The 24,955-nt window shown below is 43.3% G+C and overlaps 1 protein-coding gene across 1 annotated transcript; it reads left to right on the top strand.

Annotated features, from left to right (window-relative positions):
• Positions 1–1,875: 1,875 nt before the first annotated feature.
• On the top strand, positions 1,876–24,573 carry TNNT3 (troponin T3, fast skeletal type). The gene is made up of 15 exons (XM_063331705.1): positions 1,876–1,891; positions 1,977–1,994; positions 3,086–3,097; positions 3,641–3,655; positions 10,171–10,182; positions 10,570–10,590; positions 14,771–14,789; positions 15,588–15,633; positions 16,464–16,580; positions 16,922–16,999; positions 17,256–17,369; positions 17,571–17,680; positions 18,559–18,649; positions 19,330–19,370; positions 24,174–24,573. The coding sequence occupies exons 1-15, from the start codon at positions 1,876–1,878 to the stop codon at positions 24,220–24,222; spliced, it is 759 nt and encodes a 252-aa protein (XP_063187775.1). The 3' UTR covers positions 24,223–24,573.
• Positions 24,574–24,955: the final 382 nt, after the last annotated feature.

The raw sequence follows: 24,955 nt of genomic DNA, 5'->3' as shown, positions 1-24,955 counted from the left end.
CCCTTCTCACCTGAGTTGTTTAAGCTTTTGTAGGGAGCAGGGAGAGGAAGATTTTGAAGATGTATCCGCATCTTTGCTGGACACTTGACACGTTGGCTTCAGTTCAGGCAAGCGTATCTGCTGGTTGTCATCCTCCATTTTCCCAAGGTGTCAGTGACAGAGGCGAGGGCCAAACTCTGGGCTTTCTCCTAGGATCTGCCCTTAGTGTCCAAGACATCTTCAAAGGTGTCAAGAGTGAAACCCTTTACTGGGAGGTAGAGTATTTGCACATGGAGGGTATGAGACCAGCTCTGAGACAGATTTGCCCCAGTGCAGAAATGTCCACCATAGGGATTTTATACACAGCAGGTTTTTTTTGGCCATGGATTCCCCCAGATTGCTGCAACTGGCTAATTCCCATCAGTGGTGGTGGGAACAGAGGTGTGACTGTGGCCGTGCTCAGAGTAGTTCCTACCCTAAGGTGCCCTTATGTCTCTAATTCCCCCAGCACTGCTTCCGAGGGGATCTGCAATCTGCCCTCTCCGAGGGGAGAAAACAGAGATACCAGATGAGTTGTGCAGGTGCCTTCAGTCACCATCATGTCTATAGTCATGATGGCACAGGGCCAGGGAGGTGAAAGTGGTACTCATGGTCCATCCTTCGTAGCTTGTCAAATGTCCAAAGAGTAAGCAAAGGGTGTTGGTCCTACAGACAAGCCTTCCTAAAAGGAGAAGCATTTCTTCTTGCCTTTCTCCTTCCTACCCTAACTGTCTCCTTTTGGGTGTCAAGAATTTATGATTAATATGAAATTAATAGGCAGGTGACTTCCTATTTTTTTAATCTGCATGACCGTCTCCACTGACGTGTATCTTCTCCTTGCTCTTCACTTTTGCTTGACCTTTGTGTTATCTTCCAAAGTCACCCATTTCCTTTCCATGTAACTTCTCTCCATCACTTTCTAACCACGTTTTTCTCCAGGCCTGAGCTCACCCCAATACAAGTTTCTAACAGTTTTCTGTTTTCATTTTCCTGCTTGCTGTTACTCCTTGTCCCATGACACTTGCCACCTGAAGCTCAGGAAGAAGGTATGTGACATGGCTTCTGCTTTCTTTCTCTCTTACCACGGAGGAAGAACATGTGTGAAGAAATCCAGAACAAACGGTTCACACCCAGTGGTCGGGACTCGGTCCTGAGCCACAGACATCAATGCAATGATGGACATTGATGTCACTTATTGAGCTGATAGGAAATTGGGCCTTTTTTTTGTTTAAAAAACCAAACCAAAACAATTTTATATATACATTTATATTCAAAAATACATGCATATATCTAAACAATATAATATAGATAATATACACACACATATATAATTTTTACATATATATGTGTGTGTATGTATATACGTATATGTATATGGAAACAAACATATACATATTTGGTTTGGCCTACCAGTTTTACTGAACTGCTTGCCTTTTTTTGGTGACAATGGTGTCAAGTCCCTTCCTTTCTCTCCAAAAGTTTAGAATTTTTAAAAGGGAGCGAGACACCCTACAAAGTTTATATCCATCTGTTGAAATTCAGGAATGAATTTCTTTGAAATTTCAAAAATTCATAAATGTTGGTGAAAATTTTTCACCATTTGAGACGAAGATTTAAAACAAAAAAAAAATGCAGCAATTTTATTTTTGGTTAAAAATTCACCAAAAGTCAGTTTTAGGAAATATCAGCCAGCTCTAATAAGGAATAAAATACTGGATGCCTTTTTAAATGTGGTTTTCATTTGTGGTCACATTCCCATATTTCAGTAACATTTATAACCCCATAATATGCCCATAAAAACGTTAATTTTAATTCTCCCTCACCCTGTAATTCCATCGTTGTGTATTCTTACCCATAATGGCCTGGGAGCTTGGCAAACCTCAAGAATGTTCCAATGAGATATTTCTTGTTTTAATTTTCTCCTCTCATTCCCTTTGCTGCCGTTTTCCCACCCGCAGAAGAGGTTCAAGAGGAAGGTATGTGAAACAGCTTCTCAGCCCTCCCCTCTCTTTTACAGCAGGGCTCTGTGCCGATGCGCGCCTCGATTTTGCAAGGTGGTAGAAGAAAACAAGAGGCGAGAGAAAGGTGCTGGGGCAGAGGATCTGCAGGCAGAGGGCTTTTCTCGTCCCTTGCACACCTTGCACCGAGGGTGCCCCATATCCTCGCACATCTGTGCGGACACCTCCGCTCCGGTTTTCGGGGAGGGAGCAGCAGGGGAAATGCGGATACCATCCCCTCGTCCAAGCCACAGCAGGCTCCGAGGACGATCTTTAGCCATGGGTGTTTGTAACGCCCGCTGTGGAATAACTGGGGTCTGGCTATAAAGCCTTCTATCAGATGTCAACTGGTTTCTCCTACGTAGCTTGGCAGATAACGGTCGGATGGATTTTGTAGTCAAAATCCATCTGTGGTAAGGTATGTGTGTAGCCATATATTACACAGTACATATTCTATAATATATATAATATATAATATATATATATATATAATATATATATAGTATATTGTATATATTATAAGCTTATAGACTATAATATACAATATTATATATAATATGAATACTACAGAACGCAGATCTTATTAATTATATCTATGTAGACATTGGCAAGTAACCCCAGCGGGCTCCCGGCCTTGCACGCAGCCTTTGCAAAGTGTGACAGGCAGGGCAGAAGAGGGGATGGAACAGAAACCCACCCTTTGCACTCGAGAGGTTTGGGATGTTGTGCTCCAGGTAGGAGGAGCCAAAGGGTGTGTTGGTTCCGTATTTGCAAAGCTTTGTGCTATGGGCACATTCGAAACACGGGTAAACCTGTTCATAACGCCTTGGGAGACCCACTCTGAGCAGTTTGCAGGGTTTTTACAGCATCCACGTCCTGAAGGTTTTACATTTCTTGTACCTGTGCGTGCTTTGGTCGCCTGTCTCCATTTCATCTCCTCCTCTCTTTCTCTATTTCATACCCCCTGTGTTTTCTTAGACCCTCCTGTTGCATTCACACACCCTTTAACCTAACTGTTCTCGTTTTCCATCTTGTTGCTCTTGCTCCCTACCACGTCCCACCTGATGAAGTTCATGAAGCAGGTATGTGCCGTCGCCTTCCGAATTGCTCCCCGCCATCTCCTTGGCGGTGGGGGGTGATTCAAGGGCGGTGCGAGAGGAGCAAGACCCAGTTACTTTGCCTTAGGGCTTCTGTTCTCTTTGCTTTCCACCTCTCCTCCGGGACTGGCTCTGCCACAGACTGACCCATGGGAACGGTCTGGGTGCAAGGTCCAGCAGATGTTGGCTCGGTGGTAACCCAGCCTCTCCTGCCATGTGCCAAGCTTGCCATAAAGCCCATCCGAGCGATGGCAGATTGTTCCTATAAAACTGGGTTTAGAGGGAAATTTCGGCATGTATTATTTCAGCTTATTGTTAGGTTTTCCCCTCTCCCTCCTCTTTTACATGGTGCAGTTTTCTCAACCACACATGCCTCAAATTCCTGGCCATTAGTGCATCCTTTACCTGGGATAAAACTTTTCCCTCTGGCTTAACAGAGTTTTCAGCCTGTGTAATATTGTCCTGTGTAATAATATGTTTCTCCTAATGTTCCTTTGCATCCTGTCCTGTGGCTCTTCCCACCTAAAGAAGCTCAGGAGGAAGGTATGTGACGTGACTCCTGAATTCTCATTTTTCAGAGTAAGCTCTTGTTTAGCCAGTAAGCCATAAGATGGTAAAAGAGAACAGGAGTTAAAAATAGACATATTAATATAGAATAAAACTTGTCACCATTTTGGTTTTTGTACTCCCTTCATGTTCTGTCTTGACGTTGAATGTACTGGTGATGCTACGTGGTAATTGTTGCATTAAGAAAAAAAAATGTATGAAAACTGCTGGGAAATGTAAACCTCTCAAAAGGATGAAGATTGAAAAGCCTTTGCTCCAAGACTGGCTGGGTCTCCCTGTGAGGCTTATTTCGGACCTTTTGGGGTGGGTCGGGCCTCTGAATGATGTGCAGATGTGCCCATGATCGGTCTGCTGCTACAGCAGCTGCGGAGAGGATTGTACTGGGCTGACGTTCTTATCATAGCCTTTCCACTTGCCCTTTTTTCAGCTTATACCCTGCTGTATAAAGCAACTGGTGATAATTTCGATGCTTTAGCTTTGCAAATGATTAAAGGTGGTTTTCTTCTTCATGCAATGGAGTTTCCGGGCCACTCTCACGGTAGTACGTGCAGCCACGTGCCACCAAAAACCCGCCAGCCTCAGGTTGTAAACCCACGTGGGCAGGCATCAGGGTTGTGAAATGGCATGCTGCTCTGGGCTTTATGCAGGACTGCAGGAATGTGCATATAAGACAAATATCATCTGATATGGCCATTTAAATCACCTTTATGCTTTTAATATCCCAGACCATTTGTGCCCTCACCTCCACTAGTGCTTTTCGTACCCATATTCATTTTATTTCCTTGCAATATACTCTCCTCCCCCTCCACTTTGTACGAGTGAAACTTTGTTCTGATGTTTCTAACGCTCTTGTGTTCTTTTGCATTTTGCTCTGTGACTCTTCCCACCCGCTAAAGCTCATGAGGAAGGTATGTGCCATGACCTGCGAATTCCTCTCTTTCTGTCGGAAGCGGTAACGCGTGCAGGAATTCTGGAGGTGGCTGAAGAGGAGAGGATGCAAGCCCATCCTCTGCACGCTCGCTGACGGCTGCTTGGCTCTCGCAGGATAAGCGGTGTGATGAGTAATAAGAACTAACCGCTGTTTTGAAAGCAGTGCCCAAAGCACAGGCTGGGCCTTGCTTATATATTCCCCAGCGCTCTGATTTCGCTAACCAGGCTATCGGTACGGATACCAGTTGGTATGGGGATAGTGTTCCCAAAAGCATTTCCTCTACGCCATGCGCCGGGGCTGGAGGTGGCAGAGCCATGCCCTGTGGCAATGCCACGTCCCTCGGCCCCGTGCACCTCTTCCTCCTGTCCCCCCCCGCCGCCACCATGTGGGGACAAAACTCGCTTTTGCAGCAATGTCTGCTGATGCGGAGAGACTTGCATCTCAAGTCATGAGCAGCAAGTGACACGGTGTCATACACGGTTTTCTGTTGGGCTAAGGATTGGACCGAGTGGCATCGTTTTGGTTGCGGGGTATTTGCAGAAAACGACATTTCAGAGGAAAGATGTAGTTGCATGCTTTTTCCCTAACTGTTGGTATTTGTCTGGGTTAATATGCATTATGCAAAAACAGGGGTAGCAGGGTTGCAATTTTGCTTGATTTGATAATGTGAATTATAAATCACAAGCTGTGTGATTAGCAAAATAGTAGGTCATGCTTATTAAAGCATCAGCCTGACAGCCCAAACCCATTTACCTTTCAATTGCCCTTCTGTCGTCCCGTCCCCCCCTGCCCCCAGCATGTCCAGCTAGGCTTTCATCGGATACTTTATTCCGTAGGTTAGAGAGAGGTAACATGCTCGTACTTACTGTCCCCCATTGGTGTGCGGTCCTACACCCCAGTGGTGAAATCCTGGGCGCTAAGGAAATCAATGCCAGCTCCTCCGAGCCCATTGATTTCTGCAGAGGCTGGGATTTCTATGCACATGAATAAAGCCAGGTTGTCTATACCCTTTTTGCCCATTCAAACCTATGGGTAATGGACTTGATTTAAATACAAGTAAATATTTTTGTTAACCCAAGGCTACCAATGGCACTTGATTTATAACACCATGAATATATATGTTAGTCACCTGTATCTTTTATCTCCCAACACTCCCTGTCCTTCCTCTCCATGATTTTCTAATTGACGCCCATATGTGCCCTCTATTTCTCATTTAATTTTATTAATGGTTTTTATCCCTTTAACCTCTCCACCCTGGCTAAAAAAAGTGTAAGGTTTTTTTTAATCAATGTCTGTTACTTGCTCTAATTCTCTTATCTTTCTTTGCATCTCCTTCCCTACTACTTCTCTCTTAAAGAAGTCCATGAACCAGGTATGTGACTTCTGAATTCCTCTGCGTCAATCTGAAGGGTTATTGTGTGCTGGAAATTCAGTTGTGCTTGGCCATTTCACAATTGGGTCATGTTCTGAATTGGGACAAAATGGCAACTTTTCAAACAAACAACAAAAAAGAAAAAAAGGAGGAAAGTCTTGTTTGGTAGCTATTGAAAATGAATTTTTTTGTTTAGTTGGAACAAAACATTTTAAACATTTTGTTCCAACATATTTTTTTTTCCTCTTTCCTCTATGGAAGATTTCCAAATTTTAAAATGAAAATTCTATTTGAGATGCTTCTGAAGCATTGACTTTATGGATAATGTGGGGTATATATATAGTGTAATGCAAGAACAAATCTGGAATGAGAGATTGCCACAAGGCAAAAAATGAAAAGGTTTTGTTCTAGAGATGTTAATAACTACGCAACCTGTTGCGGTTGTGAAACTTTCTATTTTTTTAACCAAAATTTTAGCTAAATTTACATAAGCTTTGAAATATTGAAATGTAATCAAAACTATGGTTTCTGTACAAAAATGATACCAGTAACTCTAATATTATACTCAGGAATTCAAAGATGGTGGAAGAAAACAGATAAAAACAAATATTAATGATAAACTGTAACTTGCACCTTCCTTACACCTTCCACCAGTAATAATTTCCTCTGCTCTGTGATGCGTAATAATGAAGACAGGAGCTAACTGTTGCATGAAAAATGCAATAACATTTTTGTAAACAAATATCTCAATGTATAAGCTGTAATAATAACCACTGACTGGCCTCAGAGCCATCCTTACACGGTGTACGGGAATGTTATAATGTTTATTAGCTGGAAAAGCAGAAACTGAACTTGCAGCGTCCTCCAAACTGCCTGTGAAAATCATTCTGTGCCATTTGTAGTAGTGTTATTAAAGCAGTCACATCTCAGCAGCCGCCCACCCCAGCTATTTCACTCTGCTGTCCACAGAGGGAGACCAGCCTCTTAGTTTAGACGAGATGAGTAATTTTGAGTGAGGTGAAAGCTGTCTGATTGATTTTTGCATGACTTGACACTTCAACGTTCATCTGCGTGCTGCTTCTCATTTCCCTCCTGTTCTTGGCGCTTCTTGTTTCGCATCCTTCTCTTCTCCTTTTAGCCATATTCGTTCTTGTCTGTTATCTGCTTCTAAGGTTTTTCTGACCTTGGTTTGCACAAGTTAAAGGTCACTGCTACCATCCCAGCTGCTTTGCCTGCCTCTGTACCTCTTTCCCGGGGTATTTATCGAAGTGCTACTCACTACTTGAGTCTTGGTCTCAAGCTTTGACATATATGTGAGCTTGAAATTTGTGCAAAACACCAGGTATTAACGTAATTTGATTAACAATAATGCCATACTTACAGTCTTCCCATGTTGTGGTTTGTTTTTTTTTCCCCTCTGTAACATAAAGCCTAACAAAAAGGAAAGTTTATAAAGAAGATGTAAATAAAGTTTATAAAGAAGACGTTGGGAGACCTTATAGCAGCCTTCCAGTACCTAAAGGGGGCCTACAGGAAAGATGGGGAGGGACTCTTTATCAGGGAGTGGAGCAATAGGACGAGGGGTAACAGTTTTAAACTGAAAGAGGGTGGATTTAGATTGGATATTAGGAAGAAATTCTTTACTGTGAGGGTGGTGAGGCACTGGAACAGGTTGCCCGGAGGAGCTGTGGATGCCCCATCCCTGGAAGTGTTCAAGGCCAGGCTGGATGGGGCTTTGCGCAGCCTGGTCTAGTGGGAGGTGTCCCTGTCCAGGGCAGGGGCATTGGAACTAGATGATCTTTAAGGTCCCTTCCAACTCTAATCGTTCTATGATTCTATGATTCTAGAACAAGTTTAAAGAAAACTCCTATGTCAGAGGGAGACCGTCACAGCTTTTCATGCAACTGTATGATTATTTAGTTTCTCTGTTATTAATACTGTCTTTGTCTAATACATCTAAGTCACAGACTCGGCCTGTTGTTGCTGTTGTATGATTCTTGCTCTAATTCCTTTGTTTTAATTCCCTGACACTTTCCACCTAACCAAGTGCACGTGTGTGACATCTAAATTCCTATGTATTAATCTGAAGCATTCCCATACATAGGAATTGGAAGATGTTGAAGAAAACCAGAGTCATGAAGAATCAATCTGTTTTTACGACTCCCTAAAATTTATTTTCCCTATAGGAAAGAAGTATAATTATTGTTTGTAACTGAAGAGCCACCTTCTAAGAAGCTTAGAAGAAACGTTTTAGTGCCCTTGAAAACTTTTAGGGCTGTGACTATACCGTGGCCAGGGCAGAGCTGCAGAAACACGAGCTGCTCGTGCTCGCAGGCATTGGCTGCAGCAGGATCCCGGAAGGCAGGCTCCAGCGGTTTCTGCTCCTTTGCAGCAGAGACAAGCCCTGTGTAGACCTGAATATTTCCAGTTCTGCAGAGACAGGCCTCACACATGCCAGTGGAGGATCTTAGATGGTGCAGCTTCAGATGCAAAGGCAGGGATACACTGAAAGCCTCATTTCCTTGCAGTAACTCTCGTATCCCCACACCTCCTCCAACAGCTAAAAGGGCACGTGTGCAGCTGAAACACAGGTTACAGTGCACACTGGCAAAACTCTCTTCTTGGGCATGTTTTCTGTCAAATGTAAGGGTCACCAATGTTACTACAATTGCCCACTGTTTATATATTTGCATGATTTAAACTGTTGCAATTCATCAACATTCAAATTCCGTTTATCTTTCATTTCTATGGCATCCCCTCCCCATCTGCTTCATACCCCATTGTAATTACTTCCCTTTTCCACTCTTATTAACACTCTATCCCTATAACCAAATCTGCAAATGATACTCCTTCAACCCCATCTCACCAAAGTTTGAGGTGATCCCCTCCTGAATAACTTATTTCTAATTCTTTTATCTTCCTTTCCTATGTTTTTCCCCTGACACTTCCTACTAAATGAAGCCCCCCCTCCAGGTATGTGATTTAACTTCTAAACTCCCCAGTGTCTGTCTGCTGGGACAGCGTGCATGGGAAGTGAATACAGGGTGACAGGAGATAACAACCTACCTGTTAATGACAGCTTGTAACTTGCATGCCTTTGGGGTGATTTTTTTAGTTTTGGTTTTTTTTTTCCCAGTGAAATGTAATCAGCACTAAGTAGGAGGAAACTCACCTGTTGCATGACAATTTTACTAAAAACTAGGGGAAGACATACAGTATCGTGAAAGAGTAGCTCAGCAAAAAGCGTCCTTGTGAAATGGGTTAAATTCTGCACTCTGATAGGAGAATGAATATTTCTTCCTATAGAGAAAGCTTTGTTTCAAATCTTGGCGCAGAATTTGACCCATTGCCTGTACACAGGGAATATAAATACTGTGAGATTTTTGCATTACTTTTACGCTTGCTTTGCAAAAATATTCAGAGGTGTGTGTATGGCTGAAAAGCAAAGCCTGCCCCGCAAATCCGCATTGCTGATCGATTCCTGCTTTGCCAAAAAAACCCCAGAAGAATGAAATGTAGAGCTGCACAGACTTTTAATGAACCTTTTCTTCCTATGAAGTAATCCATTTGTAATTCTCCATTGCAAATGGATGTGAGGAACAGCAGTAGACTTATATAGACATCCCAGTTGTCTTCAAGGAAGAAAATGGCCTTAGCCGTAGATCTAGGAAAGAGAACTGAGCTTCTTTGGCAGTTAGCTGATGGTTGGTGATGAGTTACAGCAGGTATTTCAGTAGGTTTCCAAGCCACATTGCGTTTATTTCAAACATCTGAAATGCTGCTGTACAAAAGGACGTATCTAATAGCGCTTTGAGGGTGCTGACAATGTTCATGTGCATATTTCAAGTCAAGGTAAACCTTGGTACACTGTGCTGTCAGGTTGTCCTTTATGTCATATAATGCTCATAAGTTTTTTTTTTTAAGCGCTGCATTATTATCATAAATCTGCCTGTTTCACATGACTGAATTCCTTTCCTGTCCTGTGACTTTGTTTATATGCTATTTCAAGTGTAATTACTTTATTTTATCTCAGGTTTACTTCTTAACTTCGCCTCCCTCTCCCCTTTTCCTCTCTGCCCCTCCTCCCCTTTGGCTCAAAAGCTCTTTTGGTGTGTGAAATAACAGGTTTCTCGTTCTCATTCTCTTATTTTCCATCGCACCTTGTTCCATGATACTTCACACCTGAAGTTCATGAGCCAGGTATGTGACGTGACTTCTGATTTACTCCACCTAGTTGCAGCACAAGAGTGTGTGTGTGTGCGTGTGAGCGACAGACGGGAACAGGAGTCTTGGGTTGGTAGAAGAGAACAAAACAAGAGAAACAAATATTAACCACAATGATCACTTGCAGCCCTTTTCTCCTTTAATCTCCATGCTTACTACTACTATAACCTTACAGCATCGTTAACTCCTGACAGCCTCTCCAGAAACCTTTTCTCCTTGCCTTAATTCACTAATTCCTTTATTTTTTCCCCCTTCATGCATTCCCTGGTCTCTTACTCAGGCTTCCAAGAGCTTTAAATATCTGTTCTGTTTTTCTTTTTCCTATTTCCTGTCTTTCCATCACTGCTTCTACCACGACAACAGCAGAGGAAGCCCCTGAAGAAGGTATGTGATGCATCTACAGACTCTTACCCTTTCTCTCTTTCAGTGCTGGGGAGACAGTATTAAAAACACTGACCTTGTTCAAGAGCAAAGAGAGCATGGGAGGGAAATGGTCTCTCTGGATGGCTTTGGATGAACGTGGAGAAAAGGGATGTATGTTTGCCAAACCAGATCACCAAAAAGGTGTTTTTTCTTCTTGTTCAATCTCCGGAGAATCCGAGGTTCCCAGCGTAGCAGGGAGAGAGCGGGGACAATTGCTCTTAGGAGAACAGTACTGGTTGTGGATTGACTACTGTGCTTCTTCTCTTTTGCTTTTATCCTTCAACCTACAGCTGATGAAGGCGGCGAATACTATGATGGTAGCCAGTGTTGTCTTAGGACAACAAAGTCATCTTTCTAACATCTCACTCTTTTTTTTCTGCATTTGTTTTTGTTTCTCACTTAATTTTAAACTCAGGAACTGTGCCAAAACACCTCTGCCTCAAAGAATTGCTTACTGTGCATATCCAATCACCCTTGGAGGGGTCACTGTTGTATTGAGAAGCCTGTACATCCTCATTAGGATAGCAGATGGTGAAAACCTAACTCTAGAAGCTTGCTCTGGACTTGTCTCTTAGCTAGAACCTGTTGTGTCATACCTCTTACCAGCAAACCTTCTCTATCCCCCAAAAATGAAGAAAGTATCTCTTAAATCCCAGTGACGTGCTTGAAAACGGAGCTGAGCCCTGCATAAACATGCCTTCCTCACCCAGTCTTTAAAAGGTGATGGTCTGCAGGCCTGAAACTACAGATCTTTAAACTTCTGCTCCATCTATGCACTTAAAATTGTGCTAAACATCAAGCATGTGAATAGATTTATTCATACTGGAGGGGCAGGCCATCAGCTTAAGATAGTGTGTTCATAATACTTGATTGCGTGGGTGCTTGAGCACATGCATGGGGACAAGACTCATGTAAAAGGACCAAATCTAAATGTATGCAGGGTCAGTTTTGCTCTTGTATAAAGGCAAAGTAACTTAAGGCCCCTGGGCCAAATTCAAAACCAGTTTAAATGTATAGAAAGACTCTCATGGACTTTTACAGGCCTTTGAAGTAGCTTGGTTGTGTTCTCACTGATTCAACCCCTAGAACACCTGGCCAGCTGTTTCCAAAGACAAGGCCCAGTGCCACTTGAAACCACTGCATTTTCAGTGTTTCTTTGTTTTGTTTTGTTTTGTTTTCGTAGATTTTTTTTTTGTTCGTTTGTTTTAATTTTCTTACTCACTTTTCAGGCTTTTTTTTTATTTAGGGAAATACCCTGAGGACCTCTCTGAGCCCCTTTCTCTCCTTTTTCACTCTCTTTCCTTTTATTTTTAATAGCATATTGATTTTTGTTTTTCAAGGACACATTTTGAGTTAGAGATGTTGCTTCTGAGAAGTGGGATTAAGGGAGGGTGTTTAGGGATTTCTGAATGAAGTAAAGGCAGTTCAGATGGATTCAAAGAATGTGGAGAACTGTCAATATCTCATAGATTGGGCAGGAGAAAGCGGGGCTGTGTTTATGGTGTGCACTCTTCCTGCACTAACCCTTTTGGAAACCAGAAACTCAGAGACTCTCTAATCACCAGGGCAGTGAATTTGGATTTCCAGTAGCTCTTGCCTTCTTTTGGCAGGGTTGTATGTGGGGATTTCATCACAGCCCCATGGTTCATGGGCAGAATGACCAGAATGTCAGTCAAAATCCACCACAGGAACAGGAATTTGCTATACCAATTCCTGCTTGTCAACAAATTTTGGCCCAGTTCCTTGACTTGGTGTCTTGAAAGAAGGGGCATTTCAAAATAAATCACATCCCTGGACTGCTTTTGGTGCATACAGTATGGACCATGCTGGGTCATGCACTGCAAAAGACAGATTTATTTATTTAGTTTGTTTTTTAATAAAGGCTCCTATTTCTTTGTTATCCCCTTTTCTGGTTTTCTGGAGGTACCTTTAAATCTTCTAATTACAATCTCCTATTTCAAGAACAACTAACCTTATTTTTTCTTTTTATTTTTACAATTGTTTGTTGGTTTAATGAAGTTTAAAGTGCTGATTTGGTGGCAGCTGAAACCAAACTCACACAGTCGTTGACAGACAGGCATCGATTCTGGCAACCAAGGTTAACAAACAAAACCAGTCACTTCCTGGCTACTTTTTCTCCCCCCTCTCCATGAAATGTTACTAACTGGCAGCTTTAAGCTAAATGGGAATGTTTCTGAAAATTATCTGGGTATGTCACAAGGGAAGGCAATCCTGAGTGAATAAAATCCCTGATAGACTGGTTAATCGTGGTTACTTTTTCTCTCTCCAGATAAAAAAAACCCACAACACAACAATTTACCTAATGTGTTAAGAAGCTCACTGGCTATTTGAAAAGCAAAACAACTTGAAAAATAACTAGAGAAATACAGAAGTACCCTCTTGGCTAATGGTATTTTTCTTCAGGAGCGATTTGTGGCTTCCTTTATTCAAGTGCTCTAAAACACTTTTATAATTACATGCTGTTTATTTTATTAGCATTGCTGTAGCATCTCGAGGCCTCAACTGAGATATGTTTTGGTAGGCAGCGTTCTTGCAGTAAATGAGAAAAGTCTATCCCTCCCCCCAAATTTCATTACTGAAATTGGTAGGGAAAAGTGTGAGAGAAAGGAAAGATTGGTTTCTGATTGCTCACGTCTTTTCTCTTAATTATCTCAATAACCCATTTCCAGCCACTTCCTCATTTTTTATTATCCAACATCCTTACAACTGATGTCTCCACTAAATATTATCCAGTATCAGTTTTTGCTATTTTCTTCCTCTGATAATGTTTCATTTTATTTTACCCTACTTTGTTTCATTTGCTATTCCCAATTTCCTCCATCAGTCCTAAAACAGCTGGACGCAAATAAGCATTTGAAGAAATATAATATGATTTCTCTATCATGATATGGATAGCAGGGCTCATGCACCCAATCTTAAGGGAGGCTGTTTTTACTTTTACATTACAAAGCTGGTTGTTTTTACCAGATTCAGTAGGCTGTGAGCTTTTTACCTCAGTTCCTCCCACCGAAGCAACACAGGGAGAGTCTTGTACTGCAGTATCCAGCAGCATCCCTGAAAGATCAAACGTAGCATGTGGTTATGAAAGTCAACCTGGGTCCCTGTGAGACCGGGCCAGAAAAAACACATAGGTTTGATTTACTTCTGTTTGTGAGAATAACAGTGCTGAATTTACTGGCATTACACTGGAGTTAATAACTGAAGTTTAAAAAGCGTAGCAGGGAGGGGAATTGATCACAAGCACAAATGTTAACCAAGTAACTCATAAGACAGCACGTTTCTGAGAGCCAGGGAAAGGTCACTTCTTGTAGGGGAACACTTCTGACTGCCAGGGGGCCCAAGTTGACAGTCTCTGTGATGGTTTAGCCTGCCTATCAGGGCATTATGCCTCTCCTGGAGATGCAAAGATCATTCCCATTAACACTCATGGGAATTTTGCATGTACCTCAGCAGGAGAGGATGCTCGCTAAGAGAGGATGGCCTGTCCAAGCTGGGTTTGAGGAGCACCACACAGTGCAGAAGAAGCTTATTCTTATCTTCCCCATGGCACCAAAGTATCTCAGGGACATGCGCTCTAAACTACCTTGTGAGTCAATGAACCTGGAGAAAATATATTATGAAGCTTTTTCCCTCCTGGCGTTCATGTGAGGCATATGAGCAAAACCGGCAAAGCCTAGTTACCGTTAAATGACTGTGAATTCAACTTAACTTTAGAGAAAGAAGTGCTGATTGAAAAAGGCAACATTTTCTTCTACCCTCCAGCCCAGCTGCCCTCCTTAGAGCTTTGGCCATGATGGTTTGAGAAAAATAATTTAGCATTTACATGAAATCCTTGCCTTCCAGATACTACATTTGGGACTTTTATACAGTCTCTTGATTCTTTTCTGCCAAATTCTGTTTCAAGGGTAAAAACAAATTCACTCCTAGGAAAACTTGTGTGTGAGTGTGTGTATTTCTTTTGGAAGTGCTTGAGATTTAACCAGTTGCTCTGGGATGTTTCCCCTAGGATTAAATTTCCCTTCCCTCCTTTTACTTTAACTGGCAGCTGGCATGATCTCTGTTGTTCTAACTGTTCTCCCTCTTTTTCCCTTCCTATTTTGCTCCATACTTCCAAATTCAGAGGAGAAGCCCAGAATAAAGTAAGTACGAGGGGCAGGGGATCAAAACCCTGGGATCATTCTTCTGATCTAGCAGAAGCCTTTAGATTGTCTATTAGGCAAATGGTCACTAGAAGCCTTTATCCCTTGTGCAACACCCAGCTGTCCTGCATGCCTTTCCAGGATGTCTGCTTCTGCCAGAGGATGCCTTAGCAGTAGTTACTGGCCAGGGTTTTAAGACCAGTTCCTGATAGAGTCAAAGGACTTGTGAACTTGTGTCCAAGATACAGTCATCTCACAGTACCCCAAGATATAGGCGGCTCAACACTAAATCCTTTGTGAGAGGTCATAGCTGGGAAACTACCCATCCATCCAGGATCGCTGACAGCAGGAAGGACGGCAAAAGTTGGGCTGGGCTGACTTGAGCTTAACTGAGGTTTCCTACGGACCTTCTGGCTCTGGGACTCAGTGCCTTCCCTTCCCACTCTACCAGCTGCCCAGAAAGGAGCATGCAGCTCTGCGCCGACAGCCTCGTAGGCCAATGTCTTTCTGTGTGGTAGGGAATGACCTTAGGCTTTGGGAATGAGAAGGGTTTTTAAGGGTAACTCCCTGCCCTGCGTGACCTTCCACAAAGGACAAAGTTCCTTAGTGCTATTCTGGAGTAGTTTTCCATTGACTTGCTATTTCACCCCTCTGTATCTCCATCAATATTTCTCCTTGTCAGTATCATTCCCGAGGGCAGGGCAGGTCAGGATGTGATATTTAAAAAGCTGCCTGCTCTTTAAGATGAAAATCCTTTTTTTTTTTTTTTTTTTTCTTTTTTTTTTTGACTCTTTGCAGACTGACTGCTCCTAAAATACCGGAGGGTGAGAAGGTAGATTTTGATGTAAGTATTCCTGAGACTGACTGTGTGTGTCTGTCTCTACCTGAGCCATACGCATGTGTGCAAACCCACATAACTCCTCCTGTATTGGGTACCGCTGAGGATAAAGTCAAGGACAAAAGTATGGATGCTTTGCTGCCTCTTTTCAGTGAAAGGCTACTCGCTGCTCCCTGAAACTCTCTGGATACATTATTGCTCATGGGACTAAACTAAAATGTCAATTCATGTGTTTCTTTTTTTTCTCCTTGAATCCTTGAAGCCAATATATGAAGAAAGGAGAAAGTAAGTGTTTTAGGAGCTCTCAGATCCCCTGTCCCATTGCTGTGAATGGTTTGAAAGTTGCAGGTTGAAATAAAGCAGGCCTATACTTATCTGTTACTGAGAAACACTACCTAAGATGACAACAGAATTTTAATAATAAACAGAGATCCAAATACTTTCCTAGAAAGTTGATAGAAAAATGAAGAAACTCTGGTCTTGAAAATCTCCACAGAAATATCTGCTTTGCCCAAAAATGCAGGACCGTTTTCTAGATAAGATTCACATCCCAAAGTGAAGAGGAGGCAGCTAAGCAAAGCCAGGGATAAAATATGGTGCAAGGGAATGGGAGTTTTGGGTTCTGTTTCCTTCTGGGCCCCTGACTGTCACCTGAATGAGTCTCCAACTGTCTCTGACCTGCATCAACAGCCACTTAAGCTAATCCCATAGATTTCCATGGATATCTGCAAACACTTTCTGCTTTTGTTTCTCTGTGTAGGAAGGGTGCTGGCAATGTCCAGGGCATGTTCCTAGAGCACTATGGGCTGGCTTAATGCATTTTCCTGCTTTTCTAGGACATCCAAAAGAAAAGGCAGAACAAAGACCTGATTGAACTGCAGGCCTTGATTGACAGCCACTTTGAAGCTAGAAGAAAGGAAGAGGAAGAGCTGGTTGCCCTCAAGGAGAGGATTGTGAGTCCTTGTGCTGACATTTCCCTATACTAGATTGGGAGATCCGCTGTAGATGAGAAGCTGAATCTATCAGTCCACTGTCAGAGTTTAGCAGAAAGCTGTATTGCTATGCACAGAAGGGACTGCTCAAGTCACCACCAAATAGCTTCTTCCCACATCTGTTCCGTCTCTCAGCCTCTTGTTTTACATCTAGGAATTGCATGTGTGTCGCTTCTCCATGTTCTGGCAAGGGAGTGGGTGGCTCACTCTCCACAAACCAAAGCTCTCGGTGGTGGGGCATAATACTGGAGGTAGATAAAGCCACAATGATGACTCAATGCCTCTGCTACTGGTTCTTGCAGGAGAAGCGCAGAGCTGAAAGAGCAGAGCAACAAAGAATCCGGGCTGAGAAGGAGAAGGAGCGTCAGGCAAGGCTTGCGGTAAGTGTCTTTGCGTCTCTCTCCTTGTCTCAGCATCAAATTGGAAGAGATCTCTACAGAGAGAAAAAAACTATAGGTTCTGCTTGTCTCAGTCCAGAGAAAAAACGACCACCCTCTTAAAGCAAGGGCTGGAAACAGGAGTTGCCAGTTCTCATCAATGTGCTTACCTGATCACATTCCCTGCAGTGACACTGGCTGCTGGGGAAGCTGTGAGTCTCCCCTGGAGTAACTTACTTCTGTGTGTCACACTCCACAGGAGGAAAAGGCACGGAGAGAGGAAGAAGATGCCAAGAGAAAGGCTGAGGATGATCTCAAGAAGAAGAAGGCTCTGTCCTCCATGGGTGCCACATACAGCAGCTATCTGGCTAAGGTAAAATGCATGGATTGGTGGAAGAAATATGGAAGCATTAAACCATGGGGTTGACTTGTAACAGTCATTATTACAAGTTGAGAAAACAGCTCGCCTTTCCTTCTTCCAATCCCTAGCAACTTGTCTTACATGCTGTAGACGAAATAATTTCATTCAGTCTAAATGTCTGCAATCTGACATTAATTGATGTTCTGAAAATAGGCTGATCAGAAGAGAGGGAAGAAGCAAACAGCTAGAGAGACAAAGAAGAAGGTCCTGGCAGAGAGGCGCAAGCCCTTGAACATCGACCACCTTAATGAAGACAAGCTGAGGTGACATACCTATCCTAATTTACTGAATGTAATCCACTGAAATTTGGTCTTACTGTCCCGGAGTCTTCTCTAGTGAAAAAGTGAGGTAGAGGAGAGGGCCTCCCTTGAAATTCATCACGAGACAATGTTAAGTTGTGCCCTTCCTTGATCTGGAGAATAGAGAGGAAATGGGGATATGGGGAATTGTTGCAATGGTTTGGTAGCCACTTAGCCGTGCTTCTGGCATAGCTCTATGAGCCTCTCTTGCTAATTAGGATTAGTTGTTTATGGCACTGGGTAGAAACTTTAAACCCAGCTCTGAGATGAGTTGAACAACCCTACAGTTTGGTATCTGCAACGTTCCCAGGGGTGAGTTGGGCTGCTAAGGTATAAGTACAGGTCTCCACAGAAGCTGGAGGCTTGGGAGCTGAGTGCTCTGGTGCAGAGCAGTCATCAGATGATAGTCTGGACTCCACAAGCTGGAGTTTACACATGATTGAAAGATGAACTTAGCTCACCTCAGCCCTGAAACAGATGAGATTGTGCAATGGCAGCTACTCTGCTCATCTGGGTGGCATTCAGAGTCCTCCCTCCTTCTTGTCTGATTCCCCAGGACTCTTTTCTTTCATTAAGAGTTAGGGGGAAAATTAAATCTGTAGGAAATATGTTAGTGTGTGACATGTGCAAGACTACAAGTCTAAAGGTTCTCGGGTGAGGTGGTGAGAAAATGCGACCTTGAAAATGGTGAGCAGCTTTCAGAGGATGGAGAGGGTTTGCAGGAAGATGCGTGAACTGCATTAAACAAAACGTAAAAAGCCTCTTTACTAGTGATGTGAAAATGGTAGAAAATACATGATGTGATTTGTTTCTCCCATCTTCCTTTCCCCAAAAACACATAGGGACAAGGCTAAGGAACTGTGGGACTGGTTATACCAACTGGAGACTGAAAAGTATGACTTTACAGAGCAGATCAAGAGGAAAAAATATGAGGTGAGTTACGCAGCCATTTTGCTAATGGCACTGGGTCCAAAATGTAAAAATCTCTGTGGCAAAAGCCATGCAGTGACATCACTTGGGCCTCCAATGCCCTTTTGCAATATTTAAGCTGCAAGACACTTGGAACTGCATTCCCCTTATGTACATACTTGGACTGGATTTCACGTTTTACGCTGAAATTGAATAGACCACTCTCAAGGTTTTAAGTGCCCCATGGAAAGGCAATTCCAATAGAAAATGGACTCTCCACCCTCTTCCCAAACTCATCTTGTTCATTCTTGTATATCTATGGGTAACTGTGGCCTGAAAAATCAGTAACTCAATTCACTCCTCTTCATTGCAAAGTAATACTTTTAAACCCATCTTTGATTTCACACTTGAACGTTGTAAGTTTTATTCCCATCCCAGACAGATTCCCTGTGGACTGAGCTCTCTGGAGTCACTGAAAACTGTCTCCAGACAAGAGCATCTGATTGAAGTGTCATATGGTAACAGAAAATGGATGTTTCCTTCACAGTCACAGGACAGGGCTGCACTCACCTAGGTCAGGTTTCAGTGGCTGAGAAATCCTACTGGATCTCTCTCTGTCTCGCTCTCTTTTTAATTCCCAATCACACAGATACATGCTGGCATGGAATGAGCAACACCAATGTAACTATCTCAATCTCTCTTAGATTTTAACAATGCGTTGCAGGCTGCAGGAGCTTTCCAAGTTGTAAGTACAATGAACTTGCCTGTGTAACAGCAGCAGCAAAGGCTATGAAATGCATGAGCCTGACGCATGGTCAGAGTGCCAGGACAGAAACTGGCACTTGGCTGCCGGTGCAGAGAGAAAAGAGAAAACTGGATCTTGTGTCTCTCCCTTCACTTCCTTTTTCTCTCCCCTTTCATTCTTTGAAAAGAGATGAAGCAGTAATTTAGGAAGAGTCAGGGTCCAACTGGGATGTGGTTAAAGAACAGAGCACGCAATGCTCTCAGATGATCTCTAAAATAATTCCCTATCCAAACCTCTGGTATTATGTTGTGTGGGTGAGTCATCCTGATGCAGCTGGGATACATGCAGAAGTTTAGGGATGCATGTGTAAGAGCTTGGAAAGATTCTCCACCTTGTGGCCACATGCTTATCCAGATCCAAAATATTGGAGGGCTGGCTTAATGATAACAGGTCAGCTGGGTGTGGAAGAACAGGAATTAAGGCAGCACCAGGGGAGATGTACATGCTACGGTAACCTCTGCATAAAAAAAAGATGGGTGGCTGCTGATGAAAAGCAAGGAGAGAAAGTATAAAGAATGAGCAAAATAGAAGGAAAATGCACAATTGAGATGTGAAAAGTTGAAGGAAAAAGGGAAGATTATAGCAGGAAAAAACATGAGGAGAAAGGTAAGTGAAAACAGCAACGGAAATGGAGACACAAGCAAGGATACAAGGGAGAGACAAAGGAAGGAACTGAGACACACAGGAGTGGAGCTGTTCTTTAGCTCTAGTGTCTGTTGCTCTTTGGTGCTTCGTTGGAGAGTGAGTGTTACAGTCACTATCACAAGGTTATCAGTGAAGGTAAGTCTTAAGTCATTGGGTCAAATGAAGACAGCTGGTTCTCCTCCACACTTCGGAAAAATACTCAGTTGCAAAAAATAATTTAAACCGCTGCTGCAGATATTAAAACTTCCATGAGTAAGTACAAAGGCAGCTGATCTGCTGATCTCTCCTTCCTTGTGTTGTCCTGTTCCTGCTAATGTTTCAGTCTCTTATTCTGTTTGCCATGGAAAGACACAACCCAGGAAATCCCCGTTGTTGGGCCAGCATGAATGTATAACTTCTTTTTCTTGTTTCGCATGTGGGGAATGTCACGTGCCACTTAAAATATTAAAATGTTGTGTGATCAGTTCTTGGACCTGCAGACCCAGTGGAGAACTTTGAATTACACCAAAAGCAGAAGCAAAACATATGTCTTGGCAAGTGCATTTTTCCACCACAGGAAAAGTAGGTAGAACCTTGACTCGGTTACAAATGAGAAGGTGAAGGGACAAAAGAGGGCTCTCTATCACACCCTAGTTCCTGTGGCCTTTTCCAGTACCTGACCTGGAAGAGTTCCAGGATTTCAGTAGCAACACCAGAGCTAGGGGTTAGGACTGAGGTGATAAGTCAGTCCATAAAGTGCTCATCCTGTGCAAGGTAGGTGTTTGATTTCCCGTGTGTCAGGTTGACATATGTAGTTTACCTATGGCTAAACAAAGAGATGCTCTGTCTTGTAGGACAGACTCTCTAATGGCCTGCAGATATCAACAGAGCTTGGGAAGGTGTTCAGAGCCCCAACTCCAACCTTTTCTTTTGTGGTTGCTCAAGCTCTCCTTGAATATTTTCTTCTTCAGCCCCTTTAAAAGTTATCTTCTCTTATTAGATGAGTGGCTGGGAAGGTGGTAACTGCTGCAAGCCCCTCACCTCCTGCTCTCCCAACCAACAAAGGTACTCCAGCAGAATGTATGATCCATGTTCCACTCTTGAGGTCCCCATCCAAAGTTCACCGAAGCTCTTTGAGCTTACACACTTATGAATGTGTTGGAGTAGGGGAAGAGTGAGAAGGTGAGGTTTGACACATACAGGTGGATGGGACCGTGCAAGAGCTTTCCAGCTGGCCAGGGTGACCTTCATTCCGGTTCACTTGCCTGCAGTTTGACATGCGAGTTCAGAGGAGATTAATTTGTATACATAGGAACTCTTCTAATAAAGGTTATATTCTAGCTCTTATTTCCCTTGACATATGAAATGGGCTTGCAGATGTATTGCCAAGGAGCAACATTTCTCTCCTTCATGCAAGGGTGAGCTTTTATTTCAAAGGAAGTATTAATCCCTACCAGAGGCACCTGCTTCCAGCACTTCAGCAGGTAAAACTCCCCTCTCTGTGAGGGAACAAGTTTTTTTTATCTCTAAAAACCCTGGTCATGTATGTTGTTTGCAGATTGTCACCCTCAGGAACCGGATCGATCAGGCTCAGAAGCAGTAAGTACCTGTATCCCCTTCCCAGCTCCTGGCTTGGGGATATCTTCTCAGTGTTCAAAATAGTTGCTTCAGCCTCAACACCGACATTTTCTTGTTGCAATGAAATGAGGCTAGGGATGGAAGGGCAACTCCCATCCTGCCTCACATTGAGAAAATGAAGGGGAAACTGAAGCGAACATAACAGTTAACAAGAAAAAATCATGTTTCTTCACACCATATCTGCAAAATTTCCATCTGCTTATTGCTAGGGTTTTCAAACACCTGACTGAGGTGCTCTGAATACTTGAGGGAATACAACCCTTGTTTACAAAGGGTAAACAAGTGGTTGCTAAGATTATAAGGAATGGTGTGTAACAAGACTAACATCACGGGATTACTGTTGCGAGTTCTTTTCACTCATCATCTCTCTCCCGCTGTCCTTCCTCACAAGACTTCTATTTCATTAGATTTTTTTAGTCTTGTATCTTAAACTATTCTAGATGTTTACAGTGAACCTATGAGAGACCAGGGCTAGACGAAGCCTGGTGCCTAGGGCACGTAGAAAACTAACCGACACAAATAAGGAACTGCAGGGAAGCAAGGGAGGAGAACACTGAAGTGGTGGGATTTGATCTTCACTGTGCTTCTGTATCTTCTTAGAAAAGTCATGCCAGGAATGAACTGGTGGTCTTTGGTGACATCTTTGGATGACAGCAGTGACCAGACACTGTCTTCCCACTTCCCCAAGCCACCCTGCCTTATCAGATGAATGTAACACTGGGGGTTCAGTTGTCTGTAGACACCAAACATAAGGCTTGACCTTCCCGTGGTATTTTCTGTGCAGAGCTGTAGGCTGATAAACCTCAGTAGAATGTGCAGCTGCAGAAGGATGCCATGGTTTGTCTGGGTGTTGCTGCTCTTCTGAGGGGCACTACCACACCACCCACAACACGCAGTGCCATTACTGCATGCTTGGTCCCCCAAAAGGCATGATACTCTCTTATGACATCATTTGAAAAGATTGCACTGAGAAGCCCTCAGCTCGTGAGATTTCTGTGTACTTAAATTTCTATCCACGCTAGACTTTATCATTCCAAAGGAATGTCTGCTAATGTGTTATACAAGGATCAAGTGATCCTTTTGCTTCAGACTTTATTAAGTCTTCTTAAGCACACTCTAAAGGTTAGGCATAACATCAAACATCACAGGCGCTTATGGAGATAAAAGGGCTCTGCCTTCGTTTGAGGAGCTACGCAGTTCCTACACTGGGTTTTGAACCTGTGGAAAGGCTGGCAAAAGGAACACTGAGATGAATTTAAGATAAGCAGAAAATGTTCTGCTCTCCCTCATGTGAAAGGTCAATTTTTCGAATAGACCAAGTCTAACTTGGTCAAAAGGTAAAGTATCCACTCTGTGTATGTCTGTGTCACTGCGCTACATCCTTCCATAAATATGGCTAGTGCTCTTGAACCAATCCATGGGGCAGCAACAACACAAAAATCTCCCCAGATGCGGCGTCCACATTTTTTTCTGCTCCCTGGAGGAACCAGTTGTCCTGAAGAAGGGCTCTCTGTTGATAGCAAGACCCCACCACCTTGTGCTTGACCCTCAACCCCATGCTCTGCCATGTCAAAGAGCTGCCCCCTGTTTGCATGTGCTTCGGTTCAAGAAGCAGCCTCATCATCGTGTGTGTGAGATGGAAAGGTTTGGTGGTGTGCCAAGCCCCAAACGCCAAGGTACTGCCCACGGGAACTGGTGCAGAATCTAACCCGACTAACTTCATGCCTGGCCCTTCTCTGACTCCAGGCGTGCCTGCTTCTCAGTCAGAAGGTAAGTGGCTTGCATGCAGGATTGCCCTTCTGTGTGCAAGAAGATGTTATTTGGAGAGAACATGCCTCAGGTGCTTTGCGTGGGGAGCGTAGCTGGACTGCTCCTGCACACACCACAAGCAAGACAGGGATAATGATGCGAGGGGAGGCCTAACCAGTTGTTTTGACTGTCTTGGAGGCTCTTGCTCTCGTGATATAAGGCAGAACCCACTGTGCCTTTGCTAGAGCAAAGCCATTCTAAGTTGTATTTAAATTATTGCTCATCTTTTTGCCTCCACTACTAGATGACTAGACCATCTGGGGAACTTAACCAGAGGTCCCTGATAATGAGCAAATTTTCACCAGAAACAGCTCTAAATCCTAAAATCCAGATCATAGCAGATTTGAAGTCAGGAAACTTCAAGACTGTGGCTAGATAGGCCTGTAATTTAGTTTTGAGACCACCTAGACTTGTGTCCTGATAATGCAGGAATCTGGAAGGGTCCACCTCCTTCAGGCATGCACATCCTGGCCTTCCACTAAGAGCCTGAGGAGGTATCTCTTTCTACAATATCGACAATAGTTTTCTTAGGATGTGGTCTATGGCAGGTGTGCCCAATATGGAAAAATGAAAGCAGCTTGATCCTAATCTGAGAGTCAGAAATGCGCAGTGGTCACAGGACCCCACTGCTTCCACCACACTGACGTGTTTTCCTTTCCTTTTGCATTGTAGCAGCAAGAAGGCAGGAGCCAAGGGCAAGGTTGGCGGGCGCTGGAAGTAAAGAACCAGGCAGGATGGCCCTTAGCGGTGTGCCGAAGCCCTGCTGGTCTCCTCTTTCCTCCTTCACCAACCACTTGTGTTCCCACGCCTCAACAATAACAAAAATCGCAACATCAGCCTGGGTTAGCTATTGCTGCTGCTTTTCTTCTTTTTCTTCCTGGAGGGGTCTGGCGGCTTCCTCAGTCAAAAGGAAGCAGGTTCTCTGTGAAACTCGGGTGACTCCTTGCTGGCATCTTCAATTCCTGCTAAGTGTGTCCTTTATCCTCCTGATACCAGCCCTATGCTGTCCTGTAGATTGCTGTGTACAAATCTGTGGATTTTGTAAATAAAGCACGACCAGTACCTACTCCAATGACAGCTCTCTGGAATGGTTTTTCATACTTTATTTAATGGCATCCCATTTGGCAAGGATTTGGGAGTTGTTCCAAATACTTATTAAATATCATTTGATCGAGCTCTACACCTGGAAATGAGGCTCGGTATCATCAACAAAGACCCCGGATCGGTGACCTCCTTTACAGCCACCATACAGGCAGATAACAAAAGCCGACTGTTCTGGGGGAGCTCCTAATCTGGATGCCAAATGTAGTTGAAATTGACTTAAAATTTTGAGCAATGAAGGGAATAAATGAATTGGGAACAAAGGAGGAAATCCATAGAAGTGGTAGTTTTCAGCACACAGTATTTCTTAAGTGCACAGAAGTCACAGTACAATACAGAGAATGATTCATCCA

This window comes from Chroicocephalus ridibundus, chromosome 4 (assembly GCF_963924245.1).
Source record: "Chroicocephalus ridibundus chromosome 4, bChrRid1.1, whole genome shotgun sequence".
NCBI lineage: Eukaryota > Metazoa > Chordata > Aves > Charadriiformes > Laridae > Chroicocephalus > Chroicocephalus ridibundus.
The sequence above is the reverse complement of the archived record's forward strand: the minus strand, read 5'-3'. Positions and strand labels throughout refer to the sequence as shown.